The 17,910-nt window shown below is 44.2% G+C and overlaps 1 protein-coding gene across 1 annotated transcript in view; it reads left to right on the forward strand.

The window, feature by feature from the left end:
- The window catches only part of LOC126999269 (NFX1-type zinc finger-containing protein 1-like), a 106,863-nt gene that overhangs the window by 42,301 nt on the left and 46,652 nt on the right, over nucleotides 1–17,910 (forward strand). Inside the window, 4 exon segments of the mRNA XM_050861666.1 lie at nucleotides 10,721–10,823; nucleotides 12,890–12,949; nucleotides 12,951–13,056; nucleotides 13,341–13,487. Of these exon segments, the coding sequence (XP_050717623.1) occupies nucleotides 10,721–10,823; nucleotides 12,890–12,949; nucleotides 12,951–13,056; nucleotides 13,341–13,487 (416 nt within the window).

Consider the following 17,910-nt stretch of genomic DNA (forward strand, 5'->3'; position numbering starts at 1 on the left):
TCATCCCACTCCCCCTGAATTCTCATTTCTCATCCAAATTTTGGGTACTGCCACAAAGTGATCAGATTCATCAAACATTCCTCATAACTTTTTCATATACCACATCCTGTCTCAACCTCATATCTACAGCTGTATAATCTATTACACTCCTCATTCTCCCCTTGCCCTATGTATGAATTGGCTTGTGCTGGAAGAAGGTGTTTGCCAAGAACAGACCCCTCAGCACAAACATCCACAAGGTACAGTAAACCCTCGATATAATGGACTAATTGGGGGAGAACTTAGTCCATTAATGCCGAAAGTCCGTTATAAGCGGTGAAAATAAAAAAAAATTAAAAAACGTAAAAATACCTATCAACCTAATAAACATAAAATAAATATTTTTTTATAGTGTATGTTGTGTGCACGTTGTCTGTATAGCCGCATAGCACACTTGGCGATGGACTGCGAGGCACTGAGGCTGCCAGGTAGATAGTGGGGCCGTGCCGGGGGGCCGTATTGTTACAGGTTTGGGTAAAAATTTAAAAGTGCGCCAATCTCGCACTGGCAGACAAAACTTTTTATTTTTATTTATTTTTATTTTTTATTTATTTATTTATGTATTTTTTTATTTATTTATTATTATTATTATTATTATTTTTTTTTTTTTTTTTTTATTTATTTATTTATTTATTTTTTTTTTTTTTTAGGGTGTTATGAAATAATCTGCTAACTGTTTCTGTCACAAATTATTAAATGATTGACTTTTCAATGCCTGTTTACACCCTCCGCAGCTGCAGCCGCAAAATAACTCGCAGAGAGAGAGATGTTCAACTTGCTTACAGTTTGTGCATTTCACTTACCACTCACAAAGATCACAAGTGCATAAACTAGAACAAAACCAGGCAAATTAATGTTTTCCTGCCGTGTGTTCCCCCCATGCGCATGTGTGGCGGACAGCAGAGCGACTCATTTCTGTGCCGGGCTACGTATATCCGTGCCCCACACCGAATGCCAAATAAAATTAACCCTTTCAGTACAGTGACGCCGACGTCGGCTTCACCGTATGGAAAGGGTTAATCCTCTTCTAAACCTCTTAATCCTCTTCCATTTCCTCTTAATCCTCTTCTAAACCTCTTAAAATGAAATGGAAGAGGATTAACAGGTTTAGAAGAGGATTAATCCTCTTCATTTCCTATTAACCCCTTCACTACAGCCGGGCGAAAATGGTGCCCCACCCTGTATCCGGGCTGGCCGCACGCGCCAAATTTCATACGTCACTTCTAATTATAACAAGTTTTCAGCCATAATCTCAACATAATCATCATGTATTAGGGGAGAGCCGGTATGATTTCGACACTTTTTAGAAAAATATTTTTAGAAAAAGAAGTTTAAGAAGTAGTGTAATTTTGTTGATCTCAAAATGTTCCTCCATCATCTGGCTCTTTAGGCTGCTAATATGACACTTGTAGCTATTTCCAGTTTTCAGATGCAGGTAATGAAAGACAAGTTTCTAAATCGCCAGGGAGGTGGGATGGTACGGACACTCATAATACTCGGCTTAATATTTATATAACTTAAGTTTGATTGGCTAATAAACAAGATTATATCTTCTACAAAACATTTGTATAAGGACAAAAGTATCGTCTCAATATTTAGAGGGGAAAAAATAAAAGGAGAACTACAAGAAATATCTCCAAAATTTTGGTATTATGGCTTCCTTCTCTTCTCACAAGCATAATATCTGAGTATAAATCAACCAAATTAACCTTTTTATAACTGTTGCAACACCTATAATGTTTGAATTGATATAAATTTAATAAAAATCATGAAAAAATCAACCGTCCGAATCATCACGACTCTATAAAAAGCAAATGTGTGGTCACACCTTTTCCAGCACGAGAGCTGAGTGATCGTGTTTACGGCAATGCCTTCGCCGTGCATCGCTGTGTCACCGAAATAATTTACATCTCGCTAATTGGCACGTTTTTGAAGTGAGAGCTTACGATACACTCTGAAAATATTACATACGAGATGCAAAAAAACATAAAATAGGACTTGCATCGAAAATAACAGCTGTGAGGGCGTGGTTGTCCCTTTGAGGGCCAAGGCAACAAAGGTTTGCACATTCACACAAAATCTCGCGGCACTCAGTCCCATGCACTTTACAATAAGTGCTATGGCCGGACCATCCCACTGTCTGAATCATCACCGCTCTCCCCTATATATAAAAACATGCAAATTTAAATGGTGCACATAAAGAAACATAAATTATTTGATAATTTTGAGATGTAAGCATAAATATACAGAGAAATTTGTGAGAGATTAGCATCTCTCTCTCTCTCTCTCTCTCTCTCTCTCTCTCTCTCTCTCTCTCTCTCTCTCTCTCTCTCTCTCTCTCTCTCTCTCTCTCTCTCTCTCTCTCTCTCTCTCTCTCTCTCTCTCCTACCTAGTCAGTAATGTCACGGTAGGAGAACACCTCGGTTCCTGCGATCATAAACTAGTGCGCGTTGACATTAGAGCTCAAACATCGGTGACTGAAAATAAAGTAAAGGTGCCCAATTTCAAAAGAGCCAACTTCAGAAATGACGAAAACTAATAGATATGCAACTATCAGATGACGGCAATGTAGAGGACGCCTGGCTAAGCTTTAAAAATCACTTACTCACTCAGCAGGACACATTTGTCCCCTTGTGCGAGAAGCGAATTAACACTAATAAAAGTCCACCTTGGTTTAATAGCAAAATTAAACACTCAGTCAAGGAGAGAAAATTGTCTTACAGGTTAAAGAAAGAGCAAAGCATGCCTGAAAACATTAGACTTTACAATGATGCCAGGCGACAAGTAAACAGATTAGTGCGTCAGGCAAAGCGTAGATATGAAGAAAATATTGCAGCCAACTGTAAAAATAATCCGAAATCCTTCTTCAGTTACATAAACAACAGAAAGGCGATCAGAAGTGGAATTGGACCTTTAACAAACAGCGACGGTGCACTAGTGACTGACAGCCAACACGTTGCAAACCTATTAAACAATTACTTTTCCTCGGTGTTTAATAATAACAGTCCTCCCGCCACCACCACCAACACCAGTACTAATGTAAATCCCGAGCATGCATTGCCTAACTTTGAAATAAAACCCGATGAAGTCCTTAAAGCCCTCAAATCACTTAAAACAAATAAAAGTCCTGGACCTGACAAAGTATATCCAACTCTGCTGAAAGAAACAAAGAGCGAAATACTCTCCTCCCTCACAACCGTATTCAATATGTCCTTGCGACAAGGCATCGTCCCTTCAGATTGGAAAAAGGCTAACGTGACACCAATTTTTAAGAAAGGAGACAAAAAAGTACCAGGTAATTACAGGCCCATTAGTCTAACTTCGGTTGTAGGTAAGCTACTTGAGGGCATAATTAGAGACAAAATTGTGAGTTACCTTGAAAGCCACTCATTGATTGGGGACTCACAACATGGCTTCCGAAACAAAAGATCCTGCCTATCAAACCTATTAACCTTTTATAACGACCTCTTCACTGTTTATGACGTAACCAAATCACTGGACGTAGTCTATCTTGATTTCCAGAAAGCGTTTGATAAAGCCCCGCATCATAAATTACTTTACAAATTAAAGCAAATAGGTATTGACGGTCAAGTAAACCAATGAATCGCGAATTGGTTGAGCAACAGACAACAAAGAGTAGTGATTGACGGATTTAACTCAGAGTGGGCGCCGGTCACTAGTGGCGTCCCTCAGGGCTCGGTTCTTGGCCCAGTGCTCTTCATTATTTACATCAATGACGTGGATGTTGGACTCAATAACCGCATTAGTAAATTTGCAGACGACACAAAGATTGGTAACTCGGTACTGACTGACGAAGACAGGCAAAGCCTCCAAGAGGATTTGCACAAAATTTCAGCTTGGTCGGATAAATGGGAGATGCCCTTTAACGTAGACAAGTGCCAGGTCCTTCAAGTTGGAACGAGGAATAAGAAGTTCGAATACGAAATGCGCGGCGTTAAACTCAAAAGCGTTCAATGCGTCAAGGACTTGGGGGTCAAAATCGCGTCAAACCTCAAATTCTCACAGCAATGCATCGATGCAGCAAATAAAGCGAACAGAATGTTGGGCTTCATTAAAAGAAACTTTGTATTCAAGAATAAAGATGTAATACTCCCGCTCTACAACAGTTTAGTCAGACCCCACTTGGAATATGCGGTACAGTTTTGGTCTCCCCACCATGCAAAGGATATTGCTAAATTAGAAGGTGTTCAGCGTCGGGCAACGAAAATGATCCTTCCTTGCGCAACAAATCCTTCAAGAAAGGCTTTCTAACCTTAACATGGTCTCTGTAGAGAAACGTCGCATCCGATGAAAACTGATCGAATGTTTTAAAATACTTAATGGTTTCACGAATGTAGACAGATCAAAATTGTTTATGATCGATGACACTTTGCGCACGAGGAACAATGGCGTAAAACTCAGATGTAGACAAGTAAATTCAGACTGCACCAAATTTTTCTTCACCAACGTTGTAGTGCGAGAATGGAATAAGCTTCCACCATCAGTGGTCCAGTGTAACACGATTGACTCCCTCAAAAATAAGCTCGACCGTCACTTCCTTCAACTTAATATCAACTAGAGTAGAAATGCAACGTTTTGGAGTCTTCTGATTAATGTAAAATCACTTAGGTTTAAGGACAGACCACCAAGTCTGGACCATGGGGTCTGTGTGGTCTGATTTTCTATGTAAATCTCTCTCTCTCTCTCTCTCTCTCTCTCTCTCTCTCTCTCTCTCTCTCTCTCTCTCTCTCTCTCTCTCTCACACACACACACACACACACACACACACACACACACACACACGATTAATATGGAAACTTAATCATGTTGGGGGTCTGGGTGGTTCAATATTGGATTGGATTATGGAATTTTTGACAAAGAGAGAAATGAGAACAGTAATCAGGAATAATAAATCAAGCTGGATGGAAGTGACGAGTGGAGTCCCCCAAGGATCGGTGTTGGCTCCGATTATGTTTGTAATATATATTAATGACATGACAGAAGGGGTGACAAGCTATATGAATGTGTCTGCTGATGATGCTAAAATAATGAGGAGGGTGGCTAATGAAGAAGACTGTAGCCCTGAGCCAAGATCTCGATAGAATAAGTGAATGGTCACGTAAATGGGAAATGACATTCAATACAGAGAAGTGTAGCGTGATGGAGTTTGGTAAGAGCAGTAGACGAATATCGGGGAACTACTCTCTGAGTAATGAAAGAATCATGAAAAAAACTGAAGAAAAAGATCTGGGAGTGATCATAACAGACAAGTTATCCTTTGGAAAACATAGACTGGATAACTGGGGAAACATGCAATCTTCTTAGAAACATGAAAGCAGCATTTACATATTTAGATGAAGACATGGTGAAGAAACTAATAACATCGATGATACGTCCAAGACTGGAATATGCAGCATTAGTGTGGTCACCTAGATTGAAGAAAGAAATTAGAAAGTTCAAAAAAATACAAAGAGCAGCGACTAAATTACCGGAAACTCTGAGAGAACATACTTATGAAGAAAGACTGGAGAAATTGGGACTAACAACACTGGAGAGCAGAAGAGAGAGAGGGGACCTAATAGCATTGTACAGGATACAAGAGGGATTGGAGAAATTGGACAGGGAAGACCTAGTGGTACGTGACAGAAGTGTGACAAGAGGCAATGGTAAGAAATTGAAGAAGAGCGACTGTAGGAGAGACATCAAGAAATACAGTTTTCCATACAGAAGCATAACAACATGGAACGGACTTGACAAGGAGACTGTGTGTGCAAAAACGATTCATGAATTTAAAGCCAAACTGGATAATAAGCGTTATGGAGACGGGACAGCACGAGCCTAGTACGGCTCTTTTCCTGTATTTCACAACTAGGTAAATACACACACGAAGGGATACGAAGGGGGAGGGAGAGAGAGGGAGAGAGCGTGCATCTCTCTCTCTCTCTCTCTCTCTCTCTCTCTCTCTCTCTCTCACACACACACACACACACACACACAATAGCTAAGAGCGACCATGCGATTGTGGAATTTGAAGTAAAAGAAAAGAGAACGATTGACCGCAAAGAGGATCACAAAATAGGGAGAAGCAACTACTCTAAGGCAGACTTTGTTAATAGGAGAACTTTTTTTGAGAATGCAAATTGGAGTGGGCTGTACAAAGCCAGGAGTACGCAAGACAAGTGGGAGGAGTTTTTAAAGCTGTACAAAGAAGCCGAGAACAGATATGTCCCCAAGGTAACCAAAAGGGATGTTGGTAAAAAGGAGTGGTTTAACAAAAGATGCGAGGCAGCTAGAAAAAGAAAGGAGGAAGCCTGGAAGGGATGGAGGAGACGAAGAAGAATCAACGTGTGGAACAATTTCAAACAAGCAAGGAATGAATATACAAATATCAGAAGAGAAGAAAAACAGAAATATGAAAAAGATATAATCGACATATGCAAAGACCAACCTAAATTATTTTATAGACATGTGAACGGCAAATTAAAGAATAGAGAAACAATCGATAAACTGAAAGTGGATGGAACTACATATGAGGACCCAGCAGAGATGGCAGAAGTGATGAACAACAGCTTTCATAGTTTTCACAAAGGGAGACAAATTCGTACAACCACCGGGCCAGGAAAGAGGAAGGGTTATGCAGGAGATACAGTTAACGGTGCAGGAGGTCAAGGAAAGCTTGAACAAGCTGGATGTAAGAAAAGCGACAGGGCAGGATGAAGTATCAGGGTGGATCCTGAAAGAATGTAGTGAGCAACTTGCAGAGAAACTGCACTCCATAATGAGCGCCTCCCTGAGTGAAGGAAGGGTACCACAAGACTGGAAGAGAGCAAACATAGTACCAATTTTTAAAGGAGGAAAGAGAGAGGACCCATTAAATTACAGACCGGTATCACTCACTAGTGTGGTTGCAAAGATACGTGAGAGGCTGTTTAAAAACAGGTGGTCGGATTTTTTAGAAAATGAGAGAATTATCTCGGATTGACGGTTTGGTTTCAGGAGAGGGAGATCTTGTGTCACCAACTTGTTATGTTATTACTCAAGGGTGACAGATTTAATACAAGAGAAGGCTGGGGGGATGGAGTGTACCTAGATTTGAAAAAGGCATTCGACAAAGGTCCGCACAGAAGACTAATTTGGAAAATTGAAAATAGGGGTGGAGTGGGTGATGGACTTATTAAGTGGCCGGAGGACTTCCTAACTAACAGGGAAATGAGGACAACAATCAAGGACAAGGTTTCCAACTGGTGCCCAGTGAGGAGTGGGGTCCTGCAAGGTTCAGTGCTGGCACCAATAATGTTTGCTGTTTATATAAATGATATGGTGGACAGAGTGACCAGCTATGTGAGTTTGTTTGCAGATGATGCAAAGCTATTGAGACGAGTCAATGATGTGAAAGACTGTGAGGCATTGCAGAGGGACCTGGACAAAATATGGGAGTGGAGTGGTACATGGCAGATGGAATTCAACCTTGGGAATTGTAAAAAAAATAGAGTTTGGTAGGAGTGGTAGAAGATGTGAATATGATTATAAGATGGGAAGTGAGATAATATGCAGAGGAGTGGAAGAAAAAGATTTGGGAGTGACTATCTCAGAGAACATGTCACCAGACAAACACATCAACAGGATAACGGGACAAACTATGAATTTGCTGAAGAACATAAGGATGGCATTTGTGTATTTGGACGAAGAGATGATGAAGAAAATAATAGTTACAATGATAAGGCCAAGGTTGGAGTAGGCAGCAGTGGTCTGGCCTCCTCACGAAAAGAAGAATATAAGAAAGCTGGAGAGAGTACAGAGAATGGCAACTGAGATGGTACCGGAACTTAGGGATCGGACTTACGAGGAGAGACTCAATAGCATGGGGCTCACAACCCTGGAGAGAAGAAGAGAAAGAGGAGACCTGATAGCTAGCGGTGTACAGGGTGGCAAGTAGGGTGGAGAATCTGGACAGGGAGGACCTGTGTGTGTGGAGCGAGAGAGAAAAAAGAGGACATGAGAAGAAATTGAGGGCGACCACGTGTAGGTGAGATGTGAAAAAGTTTAGCTTCCCAAACAGAAGTATTGAGCTGTGGAATGGATTGGAGGAGGAGGTGGTTTGTGCAAGACACATTCATGATTTTAAGGAAAAGTTGGATAAGAGTGGATATGGAGACGGGACAGCGCGAGCGTTGCTCTTTTCCCGTATGTCACAACTAGGTAAATACACACACACGGCCCAGTAGCCCAGGGGTAGAGCGTCTGGCTCACAACCAGAAGGACCGGGGCTCAATTCCCTGGCCGGGTGAAAATAAGTTGGGTTTATCTTTCACGTGTAGCCCCTGTTCACCTAGCAGTGAGTAGGTACGCGACGTAAGGCGAGGAGTTGTGGCCTCATTGTCGCGGTGTGTTGTGTGTGAGTGGTCTCAGTCCTACCCAAAGATCGGTACTACGAGCTCTATGCTCTTCCGTAGGGGAACGGCTGGCTGTCTTGAGAGAGACCTGCAGCAGACCAAGAGGTGAATTACACACACACACACACACACACACACACACCCTGGAGGGAGGAGGTAGAAGGTAGGAAGGAAGGAAGAATGAAAAAGAACAGAGATAGCGGGATAGATGTAAGGGAGGCAGGGAGGGGAGGCCGCGTCCTTGAGCCGAGGGGGTGGTGAGATAAGCACTCCCTACCCAGCCACTTGACAACTCAAAGGAAGAGGACCTCAATAACTCCCACACATACACATATATCACTTCTTTCTCATTATTTTGTTATTTTCTGTTAGAATTGATTGTTACTGTCAACTACAAATGCGTGCAAGACACACTTACGTTATTACACTATAATAACATTGAAAGTCAAATAAGACCGCATCACATACTGAGTCTCTAGGTAGAGTCAGAACAATATGGAATCACTCAGCAACAACTAAAAAAATATTTAATTACAACGCCAACGTCAGGGTCACCGTTTATTGCACTGGGTGCTTCATGACGCCGATGTCGGCGTTGCCGTACAGAAAGGGTTAACTCTTTCCATACCGTGACGCCGACATCTGCGTCACCGTATTCAAAGGGTTAAACTAACTTAACGTAACATAACCTACCTGGGGTTTAGTTACCCTTGACCCCCATAAGCTGTGTCAGTACCGACTCTCACAAACACTTGGCTATTTTCCATTACATTTACATCCTGGATTGATGTATAAGACTTTCTTGTGGTGTAATAAATACGTTTTTTTAATTTGAATGTAAACCACGAGGAGGAAAATATTTCATCAGGTGGGCTGAAAAAGACTCTAGTAACCGAAGGATGGGGCAGCAGATAAAGGGAGGAGGGCGAGGTTGCTAGCAGACGCTGTTGTAGTTACCAGAAGCAGGTGGTTCAAAAACTATTCTCGGTCGATCCTCAAGGATTTTTGACAGTCTGACCTGTGTCCATTTTATCCGAAATCCGTTTTAAGCAGGTCCGTTATATCGAGGGTTTACTGTATTGTCCATTCTCATTCACTTCATCCACATGCTACTTCCCAGCCCTACCACCAATTTCCGTTTCCAACTTTTGCATTCATATCTCCTAACAAAAATTCCTCTTTCACTCCCAAAGTTCTCAGACACTGTCCTAAGTCCACCATAATTTCTTCATCACACTCTTGCCTTTCCTTCCCTTATCATTTACTGGAGTATATGCACTCACCCACACATACTTTACTATCCCTATCTTTCCTATCATCCACACTATCCTCAGACCATGTCACCCATGCCCATCCACTCCCACCCACACTCATGGGGAGACCAATAACGCACATCCCTGTCTCCCCCTTCCCTCCTCCACTCCTGCCCATACTACTCCCTCCTCCACACCCCGCCACAGCCTCTCCCTGCCATTACTCCAACACACCATAACCTTTCAAATGTGTCTCACACCTAACACATCAATCCTTCATTTCTGGAATTCGTTTATCACCTCCCTTCTCTTCCCCTCCTCATTAACTCCATTCACATTCACGCAAGCCACCCTAAGAAGCTCCTCCCTCCTCCTGCTCCTCCTCCTCCCCTTCCCTGGGACAGATGGAAACCCCCTTCTGCTTGCAGCCATATTTTGTCCACCACCAAAGGGGCCACCGGCAGCTGGCAGGGCTAGCGCAGTGCTCATTCCTGGAGGGACACAAGACACCAGATCATCCAAAACTACCAGTACCCTACACTAGAAAATAAAAAGGATAAGAAGATAAAAAACAAGATCCTGTAAAAAAAGTACCAAAGGTACCCCAACCCCACCAACTCCCCCACCCCTTTGGTTCCACCACACACACAAAAAAAAAAAAAAAAAAAAAAAAAAAACATGAAACAATACTAAAATCAAAATGTGATGTACTAAAGAGGTCACCTCGTGAAGATGAGGTAGAGCTTGGCTACCACAGATGTGCCTGTGGTAGCCCAGCAAGGTGCTGCTAGTTTCCGACACTCTAATTCTAATGTCTCAGCCTTGCACAGTGACACCTCTAACCTCATTGATTACAATACTGCCACTGCACAAAGCTTCATAGCAGTTAGTAAACCTGCTTTCGTCCATCTGGTCCATCAGGGTGTCTGCTGGAACAGGACGGAGCACACTAACATCAGACAGGAGTAGAGGACGTTGGGAAGACCCGTGGCGTGCAGAGGACTAATAATGACAGCATTACTATTTTCCCCTCAGGCGACCACCAGCAGCTGCAGCCCAGCGCGACGGTGTATGAACTGGCCACCAAGTATGGCCTGGAGACCTCCCTCTTTGAAAGGATGATCAAGAATGGCTTGGCGTGAGTATTCCATCGTCCACTGCATGAGTGTTTTCCGGGAGAGAGTGCAGCTTAGGGTACATTACCCAGTCTGTGCAGCATGAAGTGTGAGAGTGAAAGGCTGCCAAGAAAATCAAGATGAACAAGCACTCTATTTTGACTGTAACTCAAAACAGAAAAGAGCTGTTGGGGGAGAGGGCAAGGCTGGGTAATGTCAGGGCTGCACAGGGAGGGCAAGGCTGGGTAATGCCAGGGCTGCACAGGGAGGGCAAGGCTGGGTAATGACAGGGCTGGAGAGTGAGGGCAAGGCTGGGTAATGCCAGGGCTGCACAGGGAGGGCAAGGCTGGGTAATGCCAGGGCTGCACAGGGAGGGCAAGGCTGGGTAATGTCAGGGCTGCACAGGGAGGGCAAGGCTGGGTAATGCCAGGGCTGCACAGGGAGGGCAAGGCTGGGTAATGCCAGGGCTGCACAGGGAGGGCAAGGCTGGGTAATGCCAGGGCTGCACAGGGAGGGCAAGGCTGGGTAATGCCAGGGCTGCACAGGGAGGGCAAGGCTGGGTAATGCCAGGGCTGCACTGGGAGGGCAAGGCTGGGTAATGCCAGGGCTGCACAGGGAGGGCAAGGCTGGGTAATGTCAGGGCTGCACAGGGAGGGCAAGGCTGGGTAATGTCAGGGCTGCACAGGGAGGGCAAGGCTGGGTAATGTCAGGGCTGCACAGGGAGGGCAAGGCTGGGTAATGTCAGAGCTCCACGGGAAGGGCAAGGCTGGGTAATGCCAGGGCTGCACAGGGAGGGCAAGGCTGGGTAATGTCAGGGATGCACAGGAGGGCAAGGTGGGTAATGCCAGGGCTGCACAGGAGGGCAGGGCTGGGTAATGTCAGGGCTGCACAGGGAGGGCAAGGCTGGGTAATGCCAGGGCTGCACAGGGAGGGCAAGGCTGGGTAATGCCAGGGCTGCACAGGGAGGGCAAGGCTGGGTAATGCCAGGGCTGCACAGGGAGGGCAAGGCTGGGTGTCAGGGCTGCACAGGACGGTAAGGCTGGGGAATGCCAGGGCTGCACAGGGAGGGCAAGGCTGGGTAATGCCAGGGCTGCACAGGGAGGGCAAGGCTGGGTAATGTCAGGGCTGCACAGGGAGGGCAAGGCTGGGTAATGTCAGGGCTGCACAGGGAGGGCAAGGGTGGGTAATGCCAGGGCTGCACAGGGAGGGCAAGGCTGGGTAATGTCAGGGCTGCACAGGGAGGGCAAGGCTGGGTAATGCCAGGGCTGCACAGGGAGGGCAAGGTGGGTTATGTCAGGGCTGCACAGGAAGGGCAAGGCTGGGTAATGCCAGGGCTGCACAGGGAGGCAAGGCTGGGTAATGCCAGGGCTGCACAGGAGGGCAAGGGTGGGTAATGTCAGGGCTGCACAGGAGGGCAAGGCTGGGTAATGTCAGGGCTGCACAGGAGGGCAAGGGGTGGTAATGTCAGGGCTGCACAGGGAGGGCAAGGCTGGGTAATGCCAGGGCTGCACAGGGAGGGCAAGGCTGGGTAATGTCAGGGCTGCACAGGGAGGGCAAAGGGCTGCACAGGGAGGGGTAATGTCAGGGCTGCACAGGGAGGGCAAGGCTGGGTAATGTCAGGGCTCCACAGGGAGGGCAAGGCTGGGTAATGTCAGGGCTCCACAGGGAGGGCAAGGGTGGGTAATGTCAGGGCTGCACAGGGAGGGCAAGGCTGGGTAATGTCAGGGCTGCACAGGGAGGGCAAGGCTGGGTAATGTCAGGGCTGCACAGGGAGGGCAAGGCTTGGTAATGTCAGGGCTGCACAGGGAGGGCAAGGCTGGGTAATGTCAGGGCTCCACAGGGAGGGTAAGGCTGGGTAATGTCAGGGCTGCACAGGGAGGGCAAGGCTGGGTAATGCCAGGGCTGCACAGGGAGGGCAAGGCTTGGTAATGTCAGGGCTCCACAGGGAGGGCAAGGCTTGGTAATGTCAGGGCTCCACAGAAAGGGCAAGGCTGGGTAATGTCAGGGCTCCACAGGGAGGGCAAGGCTTGGTAATGTCAGGGTTCCACAGGGAGGGGCAAACACAGCCTAAGTCTGCCTCCCATTACAGGTTCGAGACCTTGGAGTACCAGCACCGCATGCGGACAGAGATCTCGCAGCTGCTGGTGCCGTCCCCCCCTGACGCTAGGACCATCATCCCCAGTCCAGGACTACCCGAGGGTGCTTGGCATGGTCCACAACGTGTTCTTCCTGAATCACCAGGAGCAAGAGCGGGCGGTGTGTAGCATTCCTGTGTGCCCTGCCAGGGACTTTGGGGGGTTTGTTCACTTGTTTATTCACATGCACCACTCCAGTCCATGGCAACATAGGGGAAAATATTCCATGAGAATCAGCTAAAGTAGCACTGTCAGAGTGAGGAGTGGTAAACATTCCTTGGTCTGACAGCACTTCACTTTGTGCCTCGGCACAACCTCCTGGAGCAGCATCTCCCTGGTGTGCTTACTAACTGGAGTGTTTGTACATGCACAAGAACACACCTTGACTCCCTTTTCCAATGGCAGGAGTCGGATGACAACAACAGCCACGAGAACCAGCACGAGGCGGAGCTGATCATGGGTCTGTGTCGCCACCTCATGCTGCAGGGGTACAGCCCTCAGGAGGTCACCATACTCACCGCCTACTCGGGACAGTTCTTCCTCCTCAGGAAGGTGGGTGGAGGTTGTGTTCACTCTCGGGGTGGGTTCAACCATTCCAACAAACCAGCCATTCCAGATTGTACATATTGTATTTGCTGGTGTTGAAGACGTACTCCATTTTCAAATTCAGTATTATGAAGAAGAAAAAACTATCCTGACCTTGACCAATTTTACTAAGAGTGTTCTGTTGGTTGTTTCATGACATGCAGTGCATGTCTCATACTACTGGACCACCACCACATTGTGATATATATATATATATATATATATATATATATATATATATATATATATATATATATATATATATATATATATATATATATATATATATATATATATATATATATATATATATATATATATATATATATATAAATAATATATATATATATATATATATATATATATATATATATATATATATATATATATATATATATATATATATATATTTTTGTGTGTGTGTGTGTGTGTGTGTGTGCAGTCACCTCTTGATTAACACGAATTTAAACAACACGTTTTTTTATTTAACACAAGTTTATATTTAAGGAGATACGATTAACTAACGCGATATTTTCAATTTAACGTGCATTTAATCGATGATGTAACACTCGATGACGTCACGCGCACCCACGCTACTTTTGGCAGGAACCGCGCTCAAAAACTCCACATTTTCCCTGAACTTAATATGTATTCAGTATTACTTGTGGCCGCCTTACTTACATTAATTATGACTAAGGGCCGCTTTCACAGTCATTTTTGTCTATATTGATCGTTACCAATGTTGGCAATCACCGCTATAGTACTTACATGTGAAACTGACCGATGGGGTAGTGGCGGCTGCGGGGTTAGCCTAGCCCCGCACCTTACCACACACTCTCAACACATCTCGCTTCCTCTGCCTTACACCTAAAATCAAGTAAATATGAGAGGAAAGACGGCTTACACTTACAACCTGCGTGCTCTCTGCCCGTGCCGTCCCTGTCTCATATTCCTCTTTTTCCTACTGGCTCCCCGCTCCCGCTATAAACACCCCTCAACCACTTTCAGTTGACAACTTGACATTGCACTTATCACACAATTTTATGTAACCATCATTTTATCACCTTACTTTTTTCACTCATAACACACCTTATATATCCTACCATTAATTAACTCAAAACAAAACCAAAGGGGAAATAACTCGGTCACTCGATGCTACTGAGCTCTCAACTACACACACACACACACACTATTGCATAGACTATTGCAGAGAAGGGTGAAAGGGATGGAGAGTGATTTTGAAGTGGTGATGAAGATGGTGAGTGAGTTGAGAAGGGAGAGAGAGGACAACAAGAGAAGGATAAGTGATTTAGAAGCAGAAGAGAATGAACTCAACATTCAGCTGATAAAATGCTCCGAGGGGATAAAGGAAAACGTGGATTCGGTGGAAAAGATGAATAAAGAGCGGAATAAGTGAGAGGAGAAACGAAGGGATGAAAAAGTGGAGGTGGAGCAAAGAGTTAAGAATTTGAAACAGATTTGATAATGGTGGAGAGATGGCACAGAGTGGGAATGTACAGAGCTTTAAGGAGATTGTGGAGGAGCAGTTGGAGGAGAGGATGGCAGAGAAGGTGGTGAAAATAATCAAAGAAAATGAGGCACTGGTAAGAGGCACGATGGAGAAAAAGAAGAGCATCATTGTGTTCGGGGTCAAGGAGAAGACCCCAAACAAATCTGTGAGGGAAAACAACTTGAAAGATGTTGCGAGGAAGATCGTACAGAGGGTACAAGAAGAGGGAAGAGACCTGGTGAAAGAAATAGATGACTGTTATAGGATTGGCAAATACAATGGAGAAAAGGATAGACCAATTAGGAAATGAGGACAATAATCAAGGACAAGGTTTCCAACTGGTGCCCAGTGAGGAGTGGGGTCCCACAAGGTTCAGTGCTGGCACCAATAATGTTTGCTGTTTATATAAATGATATGGTGGACGGAGTGACCAGCTATGTGAGTATGTTTGCAGATGATGCAAAGCTATTGAGACAAGTCAATGATGTGAAAGACTGTGAGGCATTGCAGAGGGACCTGGACAAAATATGGGGGTGGAGTGGTACATGGCAGATGGAATTCAACCTTGGGAATTGTAAAAAAAATAGTTTGGTAGGAGTGGTAGAAGATGTGAATATGATTATAAGATGGGAAGTGAGATAATATGCAGAGGAATGGAAGAAAAAGATTTGGGAGTGACTATCTCAGAGAACATGTCACTGGACAAACACATCAACAGGATAACGGGACAAACTATGAATTTGCTGAGGAACATAAGGATGGCATTTGTGTATTTGGACGAAGAGATGATGAAGAAAATAATAGTTACAATGATAAGGCCGAGGTAAAAGTAGGCAGCAGTGGTCTGGTCTCCTCACGAAAAAAAGAATATAAGAAAGCTGGAGAGAGTACAGAGAATGGCAACTGAGATGGTACCGGAACTTAGGGATCGGACCTTGCTCCCGACCACAGCTTGCAGCTCTGAATGACTAGAATCGTGAGTCCCTCTTTACCTTCCCACCAGGATTGCCACATTTGGCATAATTATGCCAATTTGGTATATTCCAGGCCTGGTTGGCATACTGGAAATTTAGTTTTATGCCTAACCTCATTTGGCATTATTTTTGGTATATTCAGGGGTGTTTTTAATATTATTTCATTTATATTCATAATAAGATGCTGGAAGTCAAAGACGTTGACCAGATTCTATAATATATCTAGTGAATAAAACATCACAAAAAAGCATTATACACATCAGATGAGGGTACCGTTCCTCTTGGTACAGTTTCAGGACCTAAAGTTCCTGATCACCACAGAACGCGTATTGTTTGTGTTCGGTTTCTAGTCTGCGGGTCTGTGCGGGAAAGAAGAAAGTGGCCTCCGCTGCCCAGCAATGCCCAGGATTGTTCGCTACTTTACGAGGACTTACACTATCCCAGCTGTGTTATTGTGTCTTACAAGTGGACTTAAGTATCAGAATGTGCTAGGATCCGTTCCTGACCCGCAGTAAAGGTTATGAGTCGCAAAAACTTGGAAGTACTTATGGCGTGTTCCTCGGAGGCATCAACGAATATGGCGGAAACGCTGCGGCATCACATTTTTATGCACTTATAAAGACCCTGAGAAGCCATTTTAACGTGATTTTAGGAGTAAATAAAGCCGTTTGTATCGTATTCTCCCCTCACAGTGTGGCATCAAAGAAAGGAAACCAGAAATCTTTAAAATGTGCTGATAGGCATTGGTTTCTGAGTCAAAGAACTGCATCCTTGTAATCTACTGCTGCACACACTAGTTACAGGGGCGTCGGTGATGTGATGGTGTGGAATGTGGAGGGAGTGGACAGTGCTTGATTGGAAACAAGATATGAAAGACCAAAATTGTGTTTTAACTAAGCTAGAGTGAGGGAGGCCGCTGTGAGGGACGCGCAAGTTTGGCGCGAAAACGGGTCCTATGTAACGGGTCTTGGCCTGTAACTCCCAAGAAAAGGCTAAGATAATACGCATTTGAAAGATATGCAAGTCTTAAAAGTGTTGAAATAATGCAACGTGTGCGTGTGTCTACCATTCCAGTGCTTGAACAGTGCCACACAGCGAAGGTGATGTGAGGGTGAGTGGGAGGATAAGATGATGCACTAAATCCTTCTCGTGTCAGACCTCATAACGCCGAAAATATATAGATACGCATACGCTGAACTTCCATGTAATTTAAATTGATACATACTGTATACTGAACATACTTAATTACAGAAACAGAGCAAATAGTGTATAGAAAAGTGAGTATGATTGTGTTTTAATCTTTATCTTGAACTATAAAAAATATTAGAAATTTTACTGATTATATTCTATTCAAACAGGCACAGATATATTATAATGCAGTGATCAAACCATTAACTATCAAGACTCAAGTTATTAGAAACAAAGTTGAAACTGTTGGTGATTAACCTGGTGCTGAACTATTCATCAATATGACAGGCAGAAAACCAGACTATATTTGGAAATTTTTTGAAAAAAAGGTTGTGGAAGGCAGAAAAGGCTGCCGAGCAATTTGTAAAAATTGCCGTAAAGCAACGGAAGGACAAATAGTACGAATGAAGAGTCATTACAGCAAGTTGTTTTCAGTTACTTTGAAGTTACAGCATTTGAATAGAGATTTGAGTTTAACAACTGACGTTTTCATCCTGGTGTTAGTAAAATGACTGTGCATAATAAAGAAATTAAAACCACATATAATTAAAGCCACAATACCTGAGGAAACTAAAAAAGATTCACAAAAAACACTGGTTTTATTGATGGGTTTTTGGTTTAAACCGAGGGTGTCAAACTCATGGCCGGCGGGATGGTCATAAATGCCCCGCTGTATCACGGTAACTTCAATCTTGTCAATGTATTTTCTACCCTTGTT

This window comes from Eriocheir sinensis, chromosome 16, assembly GCF_024679095.1.
Source record: "Eriocheir sinensis breed Jianghai 21 chromosome 16, ASM2467909v1, whole genome shotgun sequence".
In the NCBI taxonomy this organism is placed as follows: Eukaryota; Metazoa; Arthropoda; class Malacostraca; order Decapoda; family Varunidae; genus Eriocheir; species Eriocheir sinensis.